At 43.0% G+C, this 23088-nt stretch overlaps 2 protein-coding genes across 4 annotated transcripts; both read left to right on the top strand.

The window, feature by feature from the left end:
- The first annotated feature begins 739 nt into the window (after window positions 1-739).
- LOC135546260 (serine/threonine-protein phosphatase 2A catalytic subunit beta isoform-like) lies at window positions 740-4556 on the top strand. 2 transcript variants are annotated; one of them, XM_064974555.1, is made up of 7 exons: window positions 740-1158; window positions 1570-1779; window positions 1906-2079; window positions 2238-2327; window positions 2414-2575; window positions 3238-3312; window positions 3436-4556. In XM_064974555.1, exons 1-6 carry the CDS (start codon window positions 1057-1059, stop codon window positions 3292-3294), a joined length of 795 nt encoding a protein of 264 aa, XP_064830627.1. In that variant the 5' UTR covers window positions 740-1056; the 3' UTR covers window positions 3295-3312; window positions 3436-4556. The 2 variants fall into 2 exon arrangements, with proteins under 2 accessions (XP_064830627.1, XP_064830618.1); XM_064974546.1 differs by having other exon boundaries at window positions 3194-3312.
- Window positions 4557-16601: 12045 nt separating this feature from the next.
- On the top strand, window positions 16602-22834 carry zgc:101664 (uncharacterized protein LOC450064 homolog). Of its 2 annotated transcripts, XM_064974526.1 has the most exons (3): window positions 16602-16750; window positions 20844-21115; window positions 21671-22834. In XM_064974526.1, the coding sequence occupies exon 3, from the start codon at window positions 21713-21715 to the stop codon at window positions 22451-22453; it is 741 nt and encodes a 246-aa protein (XP_064830598.1). In that variant the 5' UTR covers window positions 16602-16750; window positions 20844-21115; window positions 21671-21712; the 3' UTR covers window positions 22454-22834. The 2 variants fall into 2 exon arrangements, with proteins under 2 accessions (XP_064830598.1, XP_064830608.1); XM_064974536.1 differs by lacking the exon at window positions 20844-21115.
- Window positions 22835-23088: the final 254 nt, after the last annotated feature.

Raw genomic sequence — 23088 nt, 5'->3', positions numbered from 1 at the left:
GACCATCTGATCATTTATCACTCCAGTGCTAATCTGCAAAATTGTAATTATTCGCCTACCTCCTCATGCCTTTTGCACACAATGTATATAGACTCGCCTTTTTTTGTACTGTGTTATTGACTTGTTAATTGTTTACTCCATGTGTAACTCTGTGTTGTCTGTTCACACTGCTAAGCTTTATCTTGGCCAGGTCGCAGTTGCAAATGAGAACTTGTTCTCAACTAGCCTACCTGGTTAAATAAAGGTGAAATAAAAAAAATAAAAAAATAAATCCTTGCTTCAGGTCCTAAGCTGCAGGCAATTAGATTTGGGTAAGTCAATTTAGGCGAAATTTGAAAAAAATTGTGATTTGTACTCGTCGGGAATGTTCAATGCCAATTAGCTAGCTAGTTTCTAACATAACAGCTTCCTAGTTATCTGTAGCAATCCGATTATGTTGACAATTGTGTAGGTAGTGTCTTATTGAACACGTTGAGAAGTAATTACCAACATTGTCAAAATCTATTTTGACTGCAGCTTTCTTCTTCGTTGGGAAAAAGACATGTAATTAAAAGAAACGGGACCGGGACCAATGGCGATCATCAATGGGTGTAATTTGACATCAAGAAATGACAATAACAGAAAACGCCCCACATTGCGTTCTGCAATTACACTCTTCTTGTTTAATGCCCTGTGCGTGTAATTCGTCTTCTTCGCCACAAGGTGGCTGGTGTGTAATAAATGGTGGCACTAGAACTCCCTTAAAACCCCGTATGTTATTGTTGTAGGCCAGCTAGCTACAGCGCTTCGTCGCCGGTAAAATTCTGCCGCACCGAGGGATTTTAATCCACTCTGATTCCCCCCAGTTAATACTCTGTTCGCCTGTTTACGAGACTTTGGGTTTATATATTTTACCATGATTAGAAAGTAGACAGTTAGGTCTTTAGTTCTGAATTTTAGAGTCATCACTTTGTCGGGACAGGAGTAGCTAACAAGTCAGCCAGCTAACTAGTTAGCTAGTCAATTTAGCTATTTTTTTTTCCCCCGATCAAGACGTCGATTGATACCACGGCTGTCATGGAAGACAAATCTTTTACGAAGGAATTAGATCAATGGATCGAACAACTAAACGAGTGTAAACAACTTACGGAGAATCAAGTCAGGAGTCTCTGTGAGAAGGTAACTTTACCTAAACCCAATTTGTTTGATTAGAGGTGAAATTATTGTTCGACGAGATTAGTTGGCTAGTTTAACGGTAGCTAACAATGGGTAGCTAGCATAGATAACTAACAGTAGCCAGCTAGCTTCAAAGCATACTTGCTAACGATTTAGTTAGCTAACGGTCGTTAGCATGAACTGGGCCTAACCATTCAGCTAGCCAATCTGAAGCCTATATGGAATGATTTAACAATCCAGATAATTAACACCATGATGACTAACCACAGTTAACGTACTTATTCAGGACGCCCTTCAATCCAATCAATATTTCTGGGTGTGCAAGGCCAGCTATCTGATCAACGATTTAACTGGTAGGACAGGGCGTTCTGTTAATGATCTAGCTAAATGTACGTTGTCGTTTTGTGTTTTCAGGCCAAGGAAATCCTTACCAAAGAATCAAATGTGCAGAAAGTGCGATGTCCGGTCACAGTTTGTGGGGATGTTCATGGGCAGTTCCATGACCTCATGGAACTCTTCAAGATTGGGGGGAAATCTCCTGACACCAACTACCTGTTCATGGGGGATTACGTGGATAGAGGCTACTACTCAGTGGAAACTGTCACACTTCTCGTCACATTAAAGGTATGCTTTTCACAACTCACTTTACACAAAGGTGTCTGGTGCACCAGGTTATGATGATAATTCGCTGTTGGTCAAGCAGCTAAGACCTGTATATGATGCCAGATTACTTTTGGTGAAATGTTACAGGTCCGTTACCAAGAACGAATCACAATTCTGCGAGGAAACCACGAAAGCAGGCAAATCACACAGGTGTATGGCTTCTATGACGAGTGCTTGAGGAAATACGGCAATGCCAACGTGTGGAAATCCTTCACAGACCTGTTTGACTATCTCCCACTAACTGCACTTGTAGATGAACAGGTATTTTTGGTTTGAGTTTTCCTATTAAATCTGTATTTGTACAGTTTCACCGACTCAATATTTGAATTGTCAATGTTTAATGGAAGTGAGTCTGTTCTATTTAAATCCTCCACACGAACTGCTGATTTCTAATCCAAACTGTACTTTTATATTGCCAGATCTTCTGCCTACATGGAGGTCTCTCTCCTTCTATAGACACTCTTGATCACATACGGGCTCTGGACCGCTTGCAAGAGGTCCCACACGAGGTAGATATTATGTTGCACAGAGAGCATAGGTGTCATTCTCAAAGTCTCATGGCGCATCAACATTACCTGTGTTCCTTTTATTTCAGGGTCCAATGTGTGACCTTCTGTGGTCCGACCCAGATGACCGTGGTGGCTGGGGTATCTCCCCTAGAGGTGCTGGCTACACCTTTGGTCAAGACATCTCTGAAACCTTCAACCATGCCAACGGACTCACCCTTGTGTCCCGTGCCCACCAATTGGTTATGGAGGTACAATATAATTTGTTAATCTGCTATTACATTTTCAATCGAAGTTGTATAATACTCTGGTGAGTCAGTATTCACATTTTCCCCACCTTGGGAGAAAACACAGGAGTTCAGACTGCCAGCAAAAATGCCCTATTTACAAGTTGCTTATGAGTGCATTTCACACTACATTGGGATTATGATTGGTTTGTAAGGCTCCTATGAATATCCTGCTTAATGTTTGTCATCGCAAATCAACTGCATTATACTTCAACCAGAAAGGTTATTTGGCTACATTGCTAGTCTGTCAAGCTTTAGCATTCTAACTAACAGCGGTATTCAAAATAGGCATTTTGCAATGATCAATCAAATAATCTTAGCGACCTTTCAATAACTAATCAAAACTTTAAGCGTATGACAACACACAAAAATGGTGTATATCTAGGCAAAATTGAATGTGCGCGAATGGCATTTGGGTTCCCACACGGTAGCCATTGTACTTGTTTATGGCGTGAATGGCGACTAAGTATTTCTTTCTAATTGTGATTACCATGGAGGTTTGGAAACCTGCCACATCGTTAGGATTGTATATTAATACAAGGGTGAAAACAATGCCTGAAGTTCTTAATTGTTTTTCTTCAGGGATACAACTGGGGCCATGACAAAAATGTTGTCACCATTTTCAGTGCACCAAATTACTGCTATCGCTGTGGCAACCAGGCAGCCATCATGGAGCTGGATGATACACTCAAATATTCTTTGTAAGTATGAGGATGTCTCGTGACTTTCCTACTATTCAAATTGGGTAGATCAGACATCCAATGTTTGCACAAGTGAGCAACAGAAAACAATCTGACCATATTTTTCTTCTCAATCCTCTTCAGCCTACAGTTCGACCCGGCTCCTCGACGCGGAGAGCCCCATGTGACTAGACGCACCCCTGACTATTTCCTGTAACTGTTTGAAGCCATTCTTGTTCAAGTACTGCACATCTAGATTTGAATATACTGTACAAGAGGGGTTTAATAAATGCATTCTACAGAAGATAATGGTATAGGAAACCTACAAAATAATAGCAACAACCCCCTCTGCAGTTTAGAAAATGCTGTCATAATGCTGTGCTGATAAACATTTGCAATACATGTTTAACTTTTTTTTTTTTTTTTTTAAATACATGTTTTAAAGTGATTGAAATATGAAAGTACCAACATGGACCAAATGTGCCATAAAATCTTAAGACATGTAAAACTTGCCTTTTTTCTCTCACTTCAATAGAATACTATTTGGCCAATGTTGCTACAGATTGTACGCAAGATGTGATAACCAAGTATTTTGTGGCCATTACAAGAAAGCCCCATACAAACCAGCCCATAGATTTAACTAACCTGTTCTTGCTGACACGTTCTTCATTTCGGCATACATTTTTTTTAGCACTGTTAGCTTTTTTTATACCAACTGGAAACTAACAAAGATTTAAATCCATGTTTTGTACCACTCTGTGGTTCCACTGTCTTAACTGCTGCATATCTAGCATTTCCAAGCACCTTTGCAGGAACTAGTTGTTTCTAAAAAATGTGACCAAAACAAAGCTCTACACACATGTAAGAGACTTCTCAACTTGACACAACATGAATGTAATATCTTTCTGAATTCTCTAGTTTTTATAGAAGCAACTGGAAATTGACATTTTAAGGTCCCTTTTTTTTCACTTAATTGAGAATGAAGAAAGTATCTCCAACAGGTTAGTTAAATCCATGGGCTTGTTTGTATGTGGTTTTCCTGTAATGGACACAATCTTTGGTTGTAAGACCAGCTAATGTTATCTGTAGCTACTCAAACTGACTATGGTATGAAATGGGGTTTTTTTTTCTTGCTAGATTGTAAATTTAGATTCCAAAAAGTCATTTAGCTTCTTAGACCAAGTGGCATTCATGAAGATGACTTGCTCTGCTGAACATCTCAGCAACCTTATAATTTGAATAAAGATAATGAACATTTAACAGTCCTCTTCTTGTCAGTTATCACTCGGGTCAGCTTTACAGTTTCCTGTTTCAGTTAGTAATGAGGCTGGAATAAGGGTACTTGAGGGCTTTTAACATTACGCCACACTGAGCTGGGATAAGTTTCACCAAATGATGAAAAGGACAATGAAATTAAAATATATTCTTTCACACTGAAGCTGAAACTTTGCTGACCCTATACTGTTTCCTGACTATCAAGTTACCACGCTGCTTTTTGGCTATACCCTTTTCTCCATTTATCACAATCGAGGATTGTATGAGTTGGCTTTGCTATATCCATGGTTATAAGTACCAATCAAGTGCCTCGCTAGCAAAAGTGGAAATAAAAAAAAAACTAGCAGGAACTAGCAAGCCCTGAGCACAGTTGTGGTAAAATGTCCTTTATCAGACTAGCATAAGGCATTTTTCAAGGATGAGCATAAAAGCATTTAATGGGGAGACCACTATGTCTGGCCATGTGAAGAAGTGTAGCTATAGTGGGGGTGGGGTAACTTTGGTCAGGGCCACCCCAACTGGCACGCCATGAATAGAGGGAAGTTGATGGCCAGCAATTTTGTAGCCGTGGTAATGGCCAAGCCCATTGCTCTGTAGCTGCTAAAAGGTGGCCTCAGATCAGTCGTTGTATGGGGTGTTGTCCTCTTCGTTATGACTCCCACTTTACAGACATCAAAATAGCTACAGGGATGGATGTGCAGGAGTCAGGACTTTGGGTCATGGGGGTCAGGAATCCTGGGTGCCTCACCGTATGGTCTGGTGGGCACCACAGCGAGGGTGGAGGTCAAGTGTCCATATGGTGCAAGGGACCTTACCATTGAAGAGGCAGTGAAGTTGAAGGATTTTTATATCCAGGAGGAGGGAGGGTCTTATAGCCTCTGAAGACCATTCTTACTGGCACCAGGTCCAAGGGCAGATCCACATCACTGGAAGGCACACTTGCTTCTTCAGTGTGTGGACCACCAAAGCCTCCATCCCCATCCAGCGTGACAACCTCTGGCAGACTAAAATAGTTTTCAAGGACCACATACTTCCAAAATTGGCACTGCAACACTGAACATCTGTAAATATCTTGTGTTTTGGCACAAATCAGTTTTTGTTCTTACCTTGATTTTATTCCAATCATTTTTTGTGTGGGCGGGGGGGCACTGCATTACCATTCGTCGCGCCTCCTGTATCTGTTTTCAGGGAAGCCAGTGATCCAAAAATATTCCACAGTTCATACACACACACTAGGCTCACAGAATAGGTTATAATACATACAAGTTTTGCTCAAAGCAGCCAACTAATGTAATGTAGTTAACGTAAGTCCAATCACAAAGACTGGTCTGAGTGGTCTCGGTTTCATTCAGTAGTACAACACAATTCACATTGTATTTTATCATGGGCACAGTGGGAATGTATATCTGTGATGTTTAAATAATTTGTGGTTCCCTTTGTTGTGTAGAGCTTCCTTTTCTGGTAAATGCAGGATGGGAGAGACATCACTTCCAGCAGATCTCCTTGCTGAGGGTGGCGTTCATCATGCACTGCTTCTCGTGGGGTGAGCCTAATGTTCTAAAATCAAATATTAGTCACATGCACCGAATACAACAGGTGAAATGCTTACTTACGAGCCCCTAACCAACAATGCAGTTTAAAAAAATATGAATAAGAAATAAAAGTAACAAGTAATTAAGTAATTAAGAGCAGCAGTAAAATAACAATAGCGAGACTATATACAGGGTGGTACCGGTAGAGAGTGAATGTGCGGGGGCACCGGTTAGTTGAGGTAATATATACATGTAGGTAGAGTTATTAAAGTGACTATGATTAGAAAACAACAGATTAGCTGCGGAGTAAAAGAGGGGGGGCAATGCAAATAGTCTGGGTAGCCATGTGATTAGATGTTCAGGAGTCTTATGGCCTGGGGGTAGAAGCGGTTTAGAAGCCTCTTGGAACTAGACTTGACACTCTGGTTCCGCTTGCCGTGCGGTAGCAGAGAGAACAGTCTATGACTAGGGTGGCTGGAGTCTGACAATTTTTACGGCCTTCCTCTGACACCGCCTGGTATATAGAGGTCCTGGATGGCAGGAAGCTTGGCCACAGTAATGTACTGGGCCGTAAGCACTACCCTCTGTAATGCCTTGCGGTCGGAGGCCGAGCAGTTGCCATACCAGGCAGTGATGCAAACAGTCAGGATGCTCTCGATGGTGCAGCCATAGAACCTTTTGAGGATCTGAGGACCCATGCCAAATCTTTTCAGTCTCCTGAGGGGGAATAGGTTTTGTTGTGCCCTTTTCACAACTGTCTTGGTGTGCTTAGACCATGTTAGTTTGTTGGTGATGTGGACAACAAGGAACTTGAAGCTCTCAACCTGCTCCACTACAGCCCCATCGATGAGAATGGGGGCGTGCTCGGTCCTCTTTTTCCTGTAGTCCACAATCATCTCCTTTGGTCTTGGTTACGTTGAGGGAGTCACGTTGTTGTCCTGGCACCACATGGCCAGGTCTCTGACCTCCTCCCTATAGGCTGTCTCATCGTTGTTGGTGGTCAGGCCTACCACTGTTGTGTCATCGGCAAACTGAATGATGGTGTTGGAGTCGTGCCTGGCCTTGCAGTCATGAGTGAACAGGGAGTACAGGAGGGGACTGAGCACGCACCCCTGAGGGGCCCTTGTTTTAAGGATCAGCGTGGCGGATGGGTTGTTACCTACCCTTACCACCTGGGGGCGGCCCGTCAGGAAGTCCAGGATCCAGTTGCAGAGGGAGGTGTTTAGTCCCAGGGTCCTTAGCTTATTGATGAGCTTTGAGGGCACTATGGTGTTGAACTCTGAGCTGTAGTCAATAAATAGCATTCTCACATAGGTGTTCCTTTTGTCCAGGTGGGAAAGGGCAGTGTGGAGTGCAATAGAGATTGCATCATCTGTGGATCTGTTAGGGCGGTATGCAAATTGGAGTGGGTCTAGGGTTTCTGGGATAATAGTGTTTATGTGAGCCATGACCAGCCTTTCAAAGCACTTCATGGCTACAGACGTGAGTGGTACGGGTCTGTAGTCATTTAGGTAGGTTACCTTAGTGTTCCTGGGCACAGGGACTATGGTGGTCTGCTTAAAACATGTTGGTATTATAGACTCGGACAGGGATAGGTTGAAAATGTCAGTGAAGACACTTGCAAGTTTGTCAGCGCATGCTCCCAGTACACGTACTGGTAATCTGTCTGTGAATGTTGACCTGTTTAAAAGGTCTTACTCACAGCGGCTGCGGAGAACGTGATCACACAGTCTTCCGGAACAGCTGGTGATCTCATGCATGTTTCAGTGTTATTTGCCTCGAAGCGAGCATAGAAGTAGTTTAGCTTGTCTGGTAGTATTGTGTCACTGGGCAGCTCTCGGCTGTGCTTCCCTTTGTAGTCTGTAATGACTTGAAAGCCCTGCCACATCCGACGAGTGTCAGAGCTGGTGTTGTACGATTCGATCTTAGTCCTGTATTGATGCTTTGCCTGTTTGATGGTTCATCGGAGGATATAGCGGGATTTCTTATAAGCTTCCAGGCTAGAGTCCCGCTCCTTGAAGGCGGCAGCTCTAGCCTTTTGCTCAGTGTGGATGTTGCCTGTAATCCATGGCTTCTTCCATGGTTGGGATATGTACGTACGGTCCTTGTGGGAACAATGTCGTCGATGCACTAATTGATGAAGCCAATGACTTGGTGTACTCCTCAATGCCATCGGAGGAATCCCGGGAACATATTCCAGTCTGTGCTAGCAAAACAGTCCCGTGACTTAGCATCTGCTTCATCTGACCACTTTTTTATTGATGCTTCCTGGTGCTGGTGCTGGTGCTGGTGCTTTTTGCTTTAATTTTTGCTTGTAAGCCGGAATCAGGAGAATATAATTATGGTCAGATTTGCGAAATGGAGGGCGAGGCAGAGCTTTGTATGCATCTCTGTGTGGAGTAAAGGTGGTCCAGAGTTTTTCCTCTGGTTGCACATTTAACATGCTGATAGAAATTTGTCAGACAGATTTAAGTTTCCCTGCAATAAAGTAAAATACAGATTAAAACGCTCCAGGTAGATAGTGTGGGCTACAGCTTCATGAGATACTCTACCTCAGGCGATCAAAACCTCGAGACTTCCTTAGATATCTTGCACAAGCTGTTATTTATAAAAAATACATAGTCTGCCGCCCCTTGTCTTACCAGACGCTGCCAGCTCTATGTTCATAATGTTGTCGTGAACGACTCTGTGAAGCATAAGATATTTCCGTTTTGAATGTCCCGTTGGTAGTTTAATCTTCCACGTAGGTCATCTATTTCATTTTCCAAAGATTGCCTTCCATTCTGCTAGCAAACGTGCAGTGGGGGTTTATTCGATCGCCTGAGAATTCTCGGAAGGCAACCCGCGCTCCGGACCCTTTTTCTCCGCCTTCTCTTCACGCAAATGACGGGAATCTGGGCCTGTTCCTGGGAAAGCAGCATGCCATTCACGTCGGACTCGTTAATGGAAAAAAAGGATTCTGACAGTTCGTGGTGAGTAATCGCAGTTCTGATGTCCAGAAGTTATTTCCGGTCATAAGAGACGGTCTGCCATGTCTCCAGACGTGAAGATCTTAAACCCTGAATTGTGGTCAATGGCTTTGTCCGACACAGATCCTGGATACAGATCACTGCAGTATATTATCACCACATTAGTTGCACAGTAGGTTTGCTTCTGCAGATCTATCGGACTTGGAGAAGCAACTTCTATGTCAGTACAGTCAATGACCATCCTGCAGTTTCTTCTGGACCCCTGAAAAGTCACACACAAGCACGATCTTCTCCCGACTTGGAACAGTCTTCGTGATGTTAATGAAAGTGATGGTAACGTTGCTGACAGTGCTTGCACAACAATGGAATAGTTGAGCCAGATGCAAGTTGGTGTAGCTGTGACGCAACTTCAGAAGCGCCATAAACACTTGTTCCTCAAATGACAGCATCTCGACCCTCCACAAGGCAAAGTAGACAACCCATTCCTTGTCACGTTCCAAGTATTCAACAACGATGTTGAACATGTCTTTGTCTGGATGTCCTGTTTCCATCCTAAGTACTTTATCAGACAGCTGTGATGCTGAATACCTGTTGCAGGTATACAGCTGATTCTCTTGCACTAATGTTTCCTCAAGATGCCTCAGTGAGAACATACTGCAACTGTGCAGACAGCAGTTTCCTACACTTCGTCTGCCATGGTGGAATTGTCTGGACCTTCCTCTTCTGCCATGGTGGATGAGTCTGGATCCTCCTCTTCCGCCGTGGTGGATGAGCTACAATTCTGGTAAATACAGGAACATTTGTCTTTCCCAACAGAAAATGGCAGCTGCAGACCCAAGTGTTTTTGGTTAATGTCTGAAATACACTTTTTTTTATTTGACTTTACTAGCTAGCTTGGTTGATTACTAATTGGTAACATATATTTAAAAACAATAACCCACAGACTTGACTATAGTAACAGTAAAATAGACTGGGCTTTGGTCTATCTGCACATCTAAAATCATACTATGAGGATGGGACATTACTGCTGAGATGGAGTAATTATCTGGAATGCTCAACTAGATGATCAGGATAGTGTAGGTTGCTATTTGCTTGAAGAGGTGGAGAATTAGGATGAGCTATAAGACTGTACTTTGAATTCTCAAGAGGAAAGTTAAAACCCTCAGCCATGAGGCCACTGAGGAGAGTCAGCAGTGATAGGGGGATCACCTGAAAGGGACTGACATGCAGGGATGTAACATAAGGATTTTGGGCACTGGTCAACAGACCACGATTTCTACATTCTGGTCCCAAATCTGTGGCATGCAATGTTTATAAAGGCAAAAAATCACTGCTGTGTCAGGCTATTTTGGCACATTGTCTACTAGCCCAGTCTGAAAAGTACTAGACTCGGGCTAACTTAATTTCAATCCCTGCTGACATGTACAACTGACTTCACAGGTCCTTTGATTAGTCATGTACAACAGATGAACTTGTGGTACAAACCATGTGCGTTTTGTATGGGAAGACATTGAGCCCACAAGTCATGTGTGAGAAAGCTAGCCAACCTGGAGATACAGTGGGGAGAACAAGTATTTGATACACTGCTGATTTTGCAGGTTTTCCTACTTACAAAGCATGTTGAGGTCTGTAATTACACTTCAACTGTGAGAGACGAAATCTAAAACAAAAATACAGAAAATCACATTGTATGATTTTTAAGTAATTAATTTGCATTTTATTGCATGACATAAGTATTTGATACATCAGAAAAGCAGAACTTAATATTTGGTACAGAAACCTTTGTTTGCAATTACAGAGATCATATGTTTCCTGTAGTTCTTGACCAGGTTTGCACACAGTGCAGCAGGGATTTTGGCCCACTCCTCCATACAGACCTTCTCCAGATCCTTCAGGTTTCGGGGCTGTCGCTGGGCAATACGGACTTTCAGCTCCCTTCAAAGATTTTCTATTGGGTTCAGGTGTAACACTGGCTAGGCCACTCCAGGACCTTGAGATTCTTCTTACGGAGCCACTCCTTAGTTGCCCTGGCTGTGTGTTTCGGGTCGTTGTCATGCTGGAAGACCCAGCCACGACCCATCTTCAATGCTCTTACTGAGGGAAGGAGGTTGTTGGCCAAGATCTCGCAATATATGGCCCCATCCATCCTACCATCAATACGGTGCAGTCGTCCTGTCCCCTTTGCAGAAAAGCATCCCCAAAGAATGATGTTTCCACCTCCATGCTTCACGGTTGGGATGATGTTCTTGGGGTTGTACTCATCCTTCTTCTTCCTCCAAACACGGCGAGTGGAGTTTAGACCAAAAAGCTCTATTTTTGTCTCATCAGACCACATGACCTTCTCCCATTCCTCCTCTGGATCATCCAGATGGTCATTGGCAAACTTCAGACGGGCCTGGACATGCGCTGGCTTGAGCAGGGGGACCTTGCGTGCGGCGTAGTGCGTTACTAATGGTTTTCTTTGAGACTGTGGTCCCTGCTCTCTTCAGGTCATTTACCAGGTCCTGCCGTGTAGTTCTGGGCTGATCCCTCACCTTCCTCATGAGCATCATTGATGCCCCATGAGGTGAGATCTTGCATGGAACCCCAGACCGAGGGTGATTGACCGTCATCTTGAACTTCTTCCATTTTCTAATAATTGCGCCAACAGTTGTTGCTTTCTCACCAAGCTGCTTGCCTATTGTCCTCTAGCCCATCCCAGCCTTGTGCAGGTCTACAATTTTATCCCTGATGTCCTTACACAGCTCTCTGGTCTTGTCCATTGTGGGGAGGTTGGAGTCTGTTTGTTTGAGTGTGTGGACAGGTGTATTTATACAGGTAACGAGTTCAAACAGGTGCAGTTAATACAGGTAATGAGTGGAGAACAGGAGGGATTCTTAAAGAAAAACTAACAGCTCTGTGAGAGCCGGAATTGCTAAAGGTTGTTGTCCCTTTGGAAGGAGAACCGCCTTCCCAGTCTGAGGTCCTGAGCGCTCTGGAGCAGGTTATCATCCAGGATCGCTCTGTACTTTACTCGGTTCATCTTTCCCTCGATCCTGACTAGTCTCCCAGTCCCTGCTGCTAAAAATATCCCCACAGCATGCTGCTGCCACCACCATGCTTCAACGTAGGGATGGTGCCAGGTTTCCTCCAGACGTAATGCTTGGCATTCAGGCCAAGAGTTCAATCTTGGTTTCATCAGAACAGAGTCATTTAGGTGCCTTTTGGCAAACTCCAAGTGGGCTGCCTTTTATTGAGGAGTGGCTTCTCTCTGGCCATTCCACCATAAAGGCTTGACTGGTGGAGTGCTGCAGAGATGGTTGTCCTTCTGAAAGGTTCTCCCATTTCTAAAGAGGAGCTCTCTTAGTGACCATTGGGTTCGTGGTCACATCCCTGACCAAGGCCCTTTTCCCCCCTATTGCTCAGTATGGCCAGATGGACAGATCTAGGAAGAGTCTTGGTGGTACCGAACTTCTTCCATTTAAGAATGATGCAGGCCACAGTGCTCTTGGGGACCTTCAATGCTGTAGACATTTTTTGGTACCCTGCCCCAGATGTGTTCCTCGGCACAATCCTGTTTCAGCGCTCTATGGACAATTCCTTTTTGCCACAATTTTGGAAGTATGCTTGGGGACATTGTCCAATTGGAAGACCCATTTGCGACCAAGCTTTAATTCCTGACCGTTGTCTTGAGATGTTGCTTCAATATATCCACATAATTTCCCTGCCTCATGAGGCCATCTATTTTGTGAAGTGCACCAATCCCTTCTGCAGCAATGCACCCCCACAACATAATACTGCCGCCCCCGTGCTTCACGGTTGGGATGGTGTTATTCGGCTTGCAAGCCTCCCCCTTTTTCCTCCAAACATAACGATGGTCATTATGGCCAGACAGTTCTATTTTTGTTTCATCAGACAGTGGACATTTCTCCAAAATATACGATCTGTGTCCCCATGTGCAGTTGCAAACCGTAGTCTGGCTTTTAATGGTGGTTTTGGAGCAGTGGCTTCATCCTTGCTGAGTGGCCTTTCAGGTTATGTCGATATAGGACTCGTTTTACTGTGGATATAGATACTTTTGTACCTGTTTCCTCCAGCATCTTCACATGGTCCTTTGCTGTTGTTCTGGGATTGATTTGCACTTTTCGCAGCAAAGTACGTTCATCTTTAGGAGATAGAGCGCTTCTCCTTCCTGAGCAGTATGACAGATGCGTGGTCCCATGGTGTTTATACTTGCGTACTTTTGTTTGTACAGGTGATCATGGTACCTTCAGGCGTTTGGAAATTGCTCCCAAGGTTGAACCAGACTTGTGGAGGTCTACATTTTCTTTCTGATGTCTTGGCTGATTTCTTTTGATTTTCACATGATGTCAAGCAAAGAGGCATTGAGTTTGAAGGTAGGCCTTGAAATACATCCACAGGTACACCTCCAATTGACTCAAATGATGTGAATTTGCCTATCAGAAGCTTTTAAAGCAATGACATAATTTTCTGGAATTTTCCAAGCTGTTTAAAGGCACAGTCAACTTAGTGTATGTAAACTTCTGACCCACTGGAATTGTGATACAGTGAATTATAAGTGAAATAATCTGCCTGTAAACAGTTGTTGCAAAAATTACTTGTGTCATGCACAAAGTAAATGTCCTAACCGACTTGCGAAAACTATAGTTTGTTAACAAGAAATTTGTGGAGTGGTTGAAAAACGAATTTTAATGACTCCAACCTAAGTGTATGTGAACTTCCGACTTCAACTGTATGTCATTGATCACGTGACACCATTCATTCGTATGTGAAGACTCCAATTATAACATATGCTGACTTTCCTGGTACAACCAATATTCGATACAAACCGGTAATTTTTGTTAAATATCCAACAGAAGTTGCTAGATCAGTCAGTTTCCGGAAAGTTAAAGGCTGTAGACATGTGGATTGAGTTCACATCATGTTCTTGCAAGCCTTGTTGATACAAGCACAAGTCAATCAGATGGTCATGGGGTTAGCCCAAGGGAAGAACAACTGCCCCTTCTCATTGAAGCCACGTAAATTCAAGGGTGACTTCAGTACTGCAGGTCAGAGTTGCAGGCATTGTTTACAGAAAACTGTGTCCACCAATTCAGTTCAACCTCTCTTTCATATCGTCTGAGATCCCCAAGGATTGGAAAGCTGCCGCAGTCATCCCCCTCTTCAAAGGGGGAGACACCCTGGACCCAAACTGTTACAGACCTATATCCATCCTGCCCTGCCTATCTAAGATCTTCGAAAGCCAAGTCAACAAACAGGTCACTGACCATTTCGAATCCCACCGTACCTTCTCCGCTTTGAAATCTGGTTTCCGAGCAGGTCACAGGTGCACCTCAGCCACACTCAAGGTACTAAATGATATCATAACCGCCATCGATAAAAGACAGTACTGTGCAGCCGTCTTCATCGACCTTGCCAAGGCTTTCGACTCTGTCAATCACCATATTCTTATCGGCAGACTCAGTAGCCTCGGTTTTTCGGATGACTGCCTTTCCTGGTTCACCAATTACTTTGCAGACAGAGTTCAGTGTGTCAAATCGGAGGGCATGCTGTCACGGTCCTCTGGCAGTCTCTATGGGGGTGCCACAGGGTTCAATTCTTGGGCAGACTCTTTTCTCTGTATATATCAATGATGTTGCTCTTGCTGCGGGCGATTCCCTGACCCACCTCTACGCAGACGACACCATTCTATATACTTCCGGCCCGTCCTTGGACACTGTGCAATCTAACCTTCAATTGAGCTTCAATGCCATACAACACTCCTTCCGTGGCCTCCAACTGCTCTTAAACGCTAGTAAAATCCAATGCATGCTTTTCAACCGATCGCTGCCTGCACCCGCATGCCCGACAAGCATCACCACCCTGGATGGTTCCGACCTTGAATATGTGGACATCTATAAGTACCTAGGTGTCTGGCTAGACTGTAAACTCTCCTTCCAGACTCATATCAAACATCTCCAATCGAATATCAAATCAAGAGTCGGCTTTCTATTCCGCAACAAAGCCTCCTTCACTCACGCCGCCAAACTTACCCTAGTAAAACTGACTATCCTACCGATCCTCGACTTAGGCGATGTCATCTACAAAATTGCTTCCAACACTCTACTCAGCAAACTGGATGCAGTTTATCACAGTGCCATCCGTTTTGTCACTAAAGCACCTTATACCACCCACCACTGCGACTTGTATGCTCTAGTCGGCTGGCCCTCGCTACATATTCGTCGCCAGACCCACTGGCTCCAGGTCATCTACAAGTCCATGCTAGGTAAAGCTCCGCCTTATCTCAGTTCACTGGTCACGATGGCAACACCCATCCGTAGCACGCGCTCCAGCAGGTGTATCTCACTGATCATCCCTAAAGCCGACACCTCATTTGGCCGCCTTTCGTTCCAATACTCTGCTGCCTGTGACTGGAACGAATTGCAAAAATCCCTGAAGTTGGAGACTTTTATCTCCCTCACCAACTTCAAACATCTGCTATCTGAGCAGCTAACCGATCGCTGCAGCTGTACATAGTCTATTGGTAAATATCCCACCCATTTTCACCTAGCTCATCCCCATACTGTTTTTATTTATTTACTTTTCTGCTCTTTTGCACACCAATATCTCTACCTGTACATGACCATCTAATCATTTATCACCCCAGTGTTAATCTGCAAAATTGTAATTATTCGCCTACCTCCTCATGCCTTTTGCACACAATGTATATAGACTCCCCTTTTTTTCTACTGTGTTATTGATTTGTTAATTGTTTATTCCATGTGTAACTCTGTGTTGTCTGTTCACACATCTATGCTTTATCTTGGCCAGGTCGCAGTTGCAAATGAGAACTTGTTCTCAACTAGCCTACCTGGTTAAATAAAGGTGAAATAAAATAAAAAATAAAAATGTCCTTGAACCAATTATTTTAAAATTGCACAAAGTAGAGGATAATGTAGTTGCTACATGCAGTACCCCGGTTGCAGCATGCAGTACCCCGGTCAGCCTTCAATTTGAGCTATTCAATGAGAGGTGGCAGCACTGAGCCAAATTTCAAAATCTACCTCTTGGAGTAAGCTCACGCTGCGCATGTTATGTCTCCTTGAGACGCCATCATTTGAGAGCAATGGGGTATTATAAGAACGGTTTGTATAATGAAGTCAGTTAAAATGGCGTCGCATGGAAACATAACATGTGCAGTTTGTGCTACTCCAGCAAGTATATTTGAACCTCGGTTCAGTTTGTTTGTCTACATTCCATTTTTTTTTTTAAATGCAGATATTGGCGTAAACCTATTTTGGGTTAAGACAAGTAACTATGAATATGGGCAAACGTAATGATACGCTTGCAAGCTGAGTTTGAATAAAACATCCGATTACCACTTCATTTAGAAATATTATTTATTAGCTATAACAAAAAACAATCAAATCATTGATGGATCACAAAATAATATAAATGCACGTTTCTCGTCTGCCCCGGCTAGCCAATCGGCATTCGCGTCATCACACTCCCTCATCTGATTGGTCGAGTAGGTGGGTCTTCTGACTTTGTGGCTGTTGTAATTAGTGACGACCACCTGATTTTCTGTGCTCCGCGAGACCGTGGCGTGAACTGGATGTACACGCTTGCGGATTATTATTATTATTATTATTTTTTTAACTCTTTGGTTACTGACTCATTGTGGATATTGAGCCAAAAATACCGGTTAGTATCGAATATTGATAACCCGAATGTATGTACACCATAAAGTAGCGAAATGCATAGTAATCTAGCATTTAAACTAACGTTGTTGCACTCAGTTTGGCTAGCTAGTTGTAGCTTTAACGTTAAATCGCTAACTTAGCTAGCTAACGATGACGTTAGCTATTTAACCAAAACAAAGAGAGAAAATAATGCTTGTTAGCTAACTTATTTTCTTAAATTATATTAAGTTAACTTGCAATTGAAGGCATTGCCCCGCGAGTGAAAGTTAAATAACACTGCTAGATGGCTAACGTTAATAGTGTGCTTGCTTGCTAACAACATTGAGTACCGGTACATCGTTTTTTAACTTTAAAATAGGGGATGAGTAGTAGGACTTGAACCTGCAACCCCTGATGTTATAGGGCAAGCGCACTTGTCTTTCCCAAAAGCATTTTAAGGCTACATTCATAGTTAGACCCTTAGTAGGAGCATTGTTACATCTCCGAGCTGTTTCCCGAAACCATTGTACTGTTTCTAAAATTGTTCTTGAAAACGCTCGTTATTTAACGACTGCATCAGACCATTCGCAGAACATTTAAGAGGGTCATTAGATAGTTGTTTGCCCTTTCGCGTCACTCTATACTAAGATTTCCCTTAAACACAAAATCAATGTTGTCTTTGTCACTCCCCCCATAACTTCAGAACGAATGTGATATAATAGAGCTCATATTCATAATTCTATGTGTGACAGTGACTACAAATACGAAGTTTCCCATTTCGTTGCATAACAAGAGAATGATATGAAGTCGCTTCAAACAAAAACCGAGTTGACTAATAATGAATGCCATATAGGCTACATAGACCTAATATACACTACTCAAAAAAATGAAGGGAACACTGAAATAACACATTCTAGATCTGAATGATTGAAATATTCTTATTAAATACTTTTTTCTTTACATAGTTAATGTGCTGACAACAAAATCACGCAAATTATCAATGGAAATTAAATGTATCAACCCATGGAGGTCTGGATTTGGAGTCACACTCAAAATTAAAGTGGAAAACCACACTATAGGCTGATCCAACTTTGATGTAATTTCCTTAAAACAAGTCAAAATTAGTCTCAGTAGTGTGTGTGGCCTCCATGTATAACCTCCCTACAACGCCTGGGCATGCTCCTGATGAGGTGGTGGATGGTCTCCTGAGGGATCTCCTCCCAGACCTGGACTAAAGCATCCGCCAACTCCTGGACAGTCTGTGGTGCAACGGGGCGTTGGTGGATGGAGCGAGACATGATGTCCCAGATGCGCTCAATTGGATTCAGGTCTGGGGAACGGGCGGGCCAGTCCATAGCATCAATGCCTTCCTCTTGCAGGAACTGCTGACACACTCCAGCCATATGAGGTCTAGCATTGTCTTGCATTGGGAGGAACCCACGACCAACCGCACCAGCATATGGTCTCACAAGGGGTCTGAGGATCTCATCTTGGTACCTAATGGCAGTCAGGCTACCTCTGGCGAGCACATGGAGGGCTGAGGGGCCCCTCAAAGAAATGCCACCCCACACTATGACTGACCCACCACCAAACCGGTCATGCTGGAGGATGTTGCAGGCAGCAGAACGTTCTCCACGGCGTCTCCAGACTGTCACGTCGGTCACGTGCTCAGTGTGAACCTGCTTTCATCTGTGAAGAGCACAGGGCGCCAGTGGCGAATTTGACAATCTTGGTGTTCTCTGGCAAATGCCAAACGTCCTGCACGGTGTTGGGCTGTAAGCACAACCCACACCTGTGGACGTCGGGCCCTCATACCACCCTCATGGAGTCTGTTTCTGACCGTTTGAGCAAACACATGCACATTTGTGGCCTGCTGGAGGTCATTTTGCATGGCCCTGGCAGTGCTCCTCCTTGCACAAAGGCGGAGGTAGCGGTCCTGCTGCTGGGTTGTTGCCCTCCTACGGCCTCATCCACGTCTCCTGATGTACTGGTCTGTCTCCTGGTAGTGCCTCCATACTCTGGACACTACGCTGACAGACAAACTTTCTTGCCACAGCTCGCATTGATGTCCCATCCTGGATGAGCTGCACTACCTGAGCCACTTGTGTGGGTTGTAGACTCCGTCTCATGCTACCACTAGAGTGAAAGCACCGCCAGCATTCAAAAGTGACCAAAACATCAGCCAGGAAGCATAGGAACGGAGAATTGTTCTGTGGTTACCACCTGCAGAACCACTCCTTTATTGGGGCTGTCTTGCGAATTGCCTATAATTTCCACCTGTTGTCTATTCCATTTGCACAACAGCATGTGAAATTTATTGTCAATCAGTGTTACTTCCTAAGTGGACAGTTTGATTTCACAGAAGTGGGATTGACTTGGAGTTACATTGTGTTGTTTAAGTGTTCCCTTTATTTTTTTGAGCAGTGTAGTTTAACAATATTTAAATCAAATTCAGGTTAGCTCATTCAATTTAGTTTTATTTGGCTATTTGTACACTAGCCTACCATCTGTCATTTTTTCATCAATGTATTTCATGTATAATGTGTGCAATGTCCCAAATCTCGATTTTTATTAAGCGCCGAATAAAACAGGTGAAATGCATGCTTACAAGCCCTTAACCAAGAATGCAGTTCAAGAAATAGAGTTAAGAAATATTTACTAAATAAAAAAATTTAAAAATCTAATCAAAAAGTAACATGGGAAAATTACCTAACAATAATAAGGCTATATACAGGGGTTACAGTGGGTAGAGGCTGTTAAGAATCCTTTTGGAATTAGACTTGGCCCTCTGGTGCCGCTTGTTGTGCGGTAGCAGAGAGAAGAGTCTGACTTGGGTGACTGGGGTCTGACAATTTTTACAGCCTTACTCTGACACTGCCTGGTAGAGGTCCTGGATGGCAGGAAGCTTGGCCTTCTCCCTATAGGCTGTCTCATCGTTGTCGGTGATCAGGCCTACCACTGTTGTGTCGTCAGCAAACTACATTTTGGTGTTGGAGTCATGTTTGGCCACTCAGTCGTGGGTGAACAAGGAGTACAGGAGGGGACTAAGCATGCAACCTTGATGGGCTCCAGTGTTGAGGATCAGCGTGGCAGATGTTGTTGCTCGACAGGAAGTCCAGGATCCAGTTGCAGAGGGAGGTGTTTAGTCCCAGGGTCCTTAGCTTAGTGATGGGCTTTGTGGGCACTATGGTGTTGAAAGCTGAGCTGTAGTTAATGGACAGAATTCTCACATAGGTGTTCCTTTTGTCCAGGTAGGAAAGGGCAGTGTAGAGTGTGATTGAGATTGCATCATCTGTGGGGAGCAGAATGCAAATTGGAGTGGGTCTAGGATTTCCACCATGACCAGCCTTTCAAAGCACTTCATGGCTACTAACGTGAGTGCTACGAGGCGGTAATTGTTTAGGCAGGTTACCATCACTTTCTTGGGCACAAGGACTATGGTGTTCTGTGTGAAACATGTAGGTATTACAGACTTGGTCAGGGAGAGGTTGAAGGGAGAGGTTGAAGAGGGAGAGGTTGAAAATATCAGTAGCCCATAAAACAGTTGCCATCCACTCCGGCACCTGTGATAAAGATTTCTGGTATGAAAGTTCAGAGATCAGAGATCAAATAAAATTGTTTAGGTCACATGCGCCGAATACAACAGGTGTAGACTTAACCGTGAAATGCTTACTTACGACCCGAATTAGACGACAACAACACAGTTGGCAACAACAACACAGTTACACGTGGAATAAACAAGCGTACCGTCAATAACACAATAGGGAAAAAAAGAAAGTCTATATGCAGTGTGTGCAAATGGTATGAGGAGGTAAGGCATTAAATAGGCCATAGTAGCAAAGTAATTACAATTTAGAAGATTAACACTGGAGTGATAGATAAGCAGATGATGATGAGCAGATGGTGTATAAGATGATACTGGTGTGCAAAAGAACAGCAAAGTAAATAAAAACAATATGGGGATGAGGTAGGTAGATTGGGTGGACAGCTGCATATGTACATCAGATAGCTGATGTTTAACGTTAGTGAGGGAAATGTAAGTCTCCAGCTTAAGCAATTAAAAAAAAAAAAAAAAAAAATTTTTTTAAAAATATATACCTTTTTTTGCAATTAAGGATACGGTGATTGACAGAGTCGAAAGCTTTGGCCAGGTCGATGAAGACGGCTGCACAGTACTGTCTTTAACCGATGGCAGTTATATCTCTGGAGAGACCTGAAAATAGATGTCCAGCAAAGTTCCCCATCCAACCTTAGAGCTTGAGAGGATCTGCAGAAAAGAATGGGAAACTCTCCAAATACAGGTGTGCCAAGCTTGTAGCAGCATACCCAAGAAGACTCGAGGCTGTAATCTCTGCCAACGGTGCTTCAACAAAGTACTGAGTAAAGGGTATGAATACTTAAGTTTTGATATTTTAGTTTTAAATTCTTAATAATAAAAATTAAACAAGTTTTTGCTTTGTCATTATGGGGTATTGTGTGTAGATTGAGGGGGAAAATTTTCATCCATTGTAGAATAAGGCTGTAAAGTAAGAAAATGCGGAAAAAGTAATCTGGTATGAATACTTGCTGAATGCACTGTATGTCTTGCCACCCTAGGGTCATTAAGGTCTCAAAGCATATTTAGACCTTTTTTTATTATGTAAAAACACTAAACACCATCATTCCGTGAAACTTCTGAAAAATAGGGTAAAATTATATTTCGGCTATATCGTCCAGCCCCATCAGCATATCTGTGTTACATTACAACAATATAATAACAGATGCTGATGACAGATCCCAGTCTGGGCTATGAAAGTAGCACAGAACTATTTCAGGTTTTTCTAAACAGTGTTCTTCAAAAAACCAACAGATTGTTACACCCAATTTTTTACAAAGAGCACTTTTGATGTACAGTCATTCAGTACTGATTTTTAACCATGTCTTCTCTTATAATCTTCTGTAGGACTGTGATATGGACTTGTGAGGAATGAGATGGTAAAACCTTATGGATGTCTTGTTGCATTACAAAAGCATTGATGGCAGCTTGAAAATCTTAGTGGACAAAACAGAAAAGGCCTTGGAGGACTTCCCCTGTCGTGTTTTGCCTATATTTACGCCATGGTTCCCACCTGAAAGTGACAAATTGCTGCCAATTAGACCCTTAAAGTCACCGCCGATAATTTCTCTGGAAGATTTGGAAACTATCCAAACACATCTGCAGTCTGCTGAGCCATTACTAACATCCCATCCCTGTGCTGAAAGCATTCAGAACTTGGCTCTAACCAGTTTGGGGAGATCCACCTTGCATGTACAGGCATGCTCTGAGATTGGAACATCAGCACAGCATAAAGATACTCTCCATAGTGAGAGGGAAGTAAAAAGATCATGGAGTGTTTTTTCCCAGAGAGGTTTATACATTCACAACACTCAAACATTCTCCAAACAATTCCACAAGGTTGTTTGGAGGCACGGCCTTCACATGCGCCAGAGAGCAAAATGGGTTATTGACAAACTGAACTTTGTCACTGGAGACATAGAACATACATGGAGAGGACTGAACCGGGCCATCAGGAACTCCATGCTTCCAACTTGCAATGCCAACATTCAGAGGGATCTGACACAAATCTGTGTGTTCTGCGATGTATTATACTGTGAATATGTTGGAAATTATTTAAAGGAAGAATTTCAAGTCACTGGACAGATCACTTTATTTGTTCATAGACTTGGAGACATTTTCACTTTATAGAAATTAGTGGTTGTCAGAATTTGATCTGTGTGTCCCTGCCATCTATTTTGTTAACTGTAGTAGGCAGGTTTCCATTGACTCCGGTGTATTCGATTCTAAAGCAATGTCACAAAATAAATCTGAGACGTGTGTAATGGAAACAGCAGATAGGAGACATTTTTTAACCACATTTTTCTCCATTTGACAGGGGTGGATTATTCTTCTGTCAAACTTTTATTGCGGAAAATTATGCTGGAAACTTTTTCGAATAAATGATGATTGCCAAATCATTTGGAAGGTATGCAGAGAACTTGATGTCACCACATAACTATAAAGCTCCACTCCTCAATTGAATTCTAAATGCCTACATCTTGCAAAATAAACATAATTCAACTATAAAAATGTTTTTTTTTGCAGGACACTGCTTGTCCTAACTTTCAAGAATGCCTGAATTGCTTCACCTTGATTTTCTGGTTGGCTAGCAAGTTTCACCAACCAATTATTTCAGATCTATAGGAGTGCAAGTTTCCCCATGGCACAGACCGTGGCACATGATAAGTATTACAATATAGCAAATATTAGTTAGTTACTGTTGAAAATTTGATGGAAACCCATTCAACTTGTATTTTTCATTCTGTACATGAGAATTTAACGGC

This window comes from Oncorhynchus masou, chromosome 1 (assembly GCF_036934945.1).
Source record: "Oncorhynchus masou masou isolate Uvic2021 chromosome 1, UVic_Omas_1.1, whole genome shotgun sequence".
NCBI lineage: Eukaryota > Metazoa > Chordata > Actinopteri > Salmoniformes > Salmonidae > Oncorhynchus > Oncorhynchus masou.
This window is presented reverse-complemented; position numbering and strand designations above follow the sequence as displayed.

Coding starts and splice junctions, on each gene's coding strand:
- LOC135546260 (XM_064974546.1), top strand. CDS start 1,057: ATGGAAGACAAATCTTTTACGAAGGAATTAGATCAATGGATCGAACAA. Junction 1,780..1,905: donor CACTTCTCGTCACATTAAAG/GTATGCTTTTCA, acceptor GAAATGTTACAG/GTCCGTTACCAAGAACGAAT. Junction 2,328..2,413: donor TGCAAGAGGTCCCACACGAG/GTAGATATTATG, acceptor CTTTTATTTCAG/GGTCCAATGTGTGACCTTCT.
- zgc:101664 (XM_064974536.1), top strand. CDS start 21,713: ATGGATGTCTTGTTGCATTACAAAAGCATTGATGGCAGCTTGAAAATC.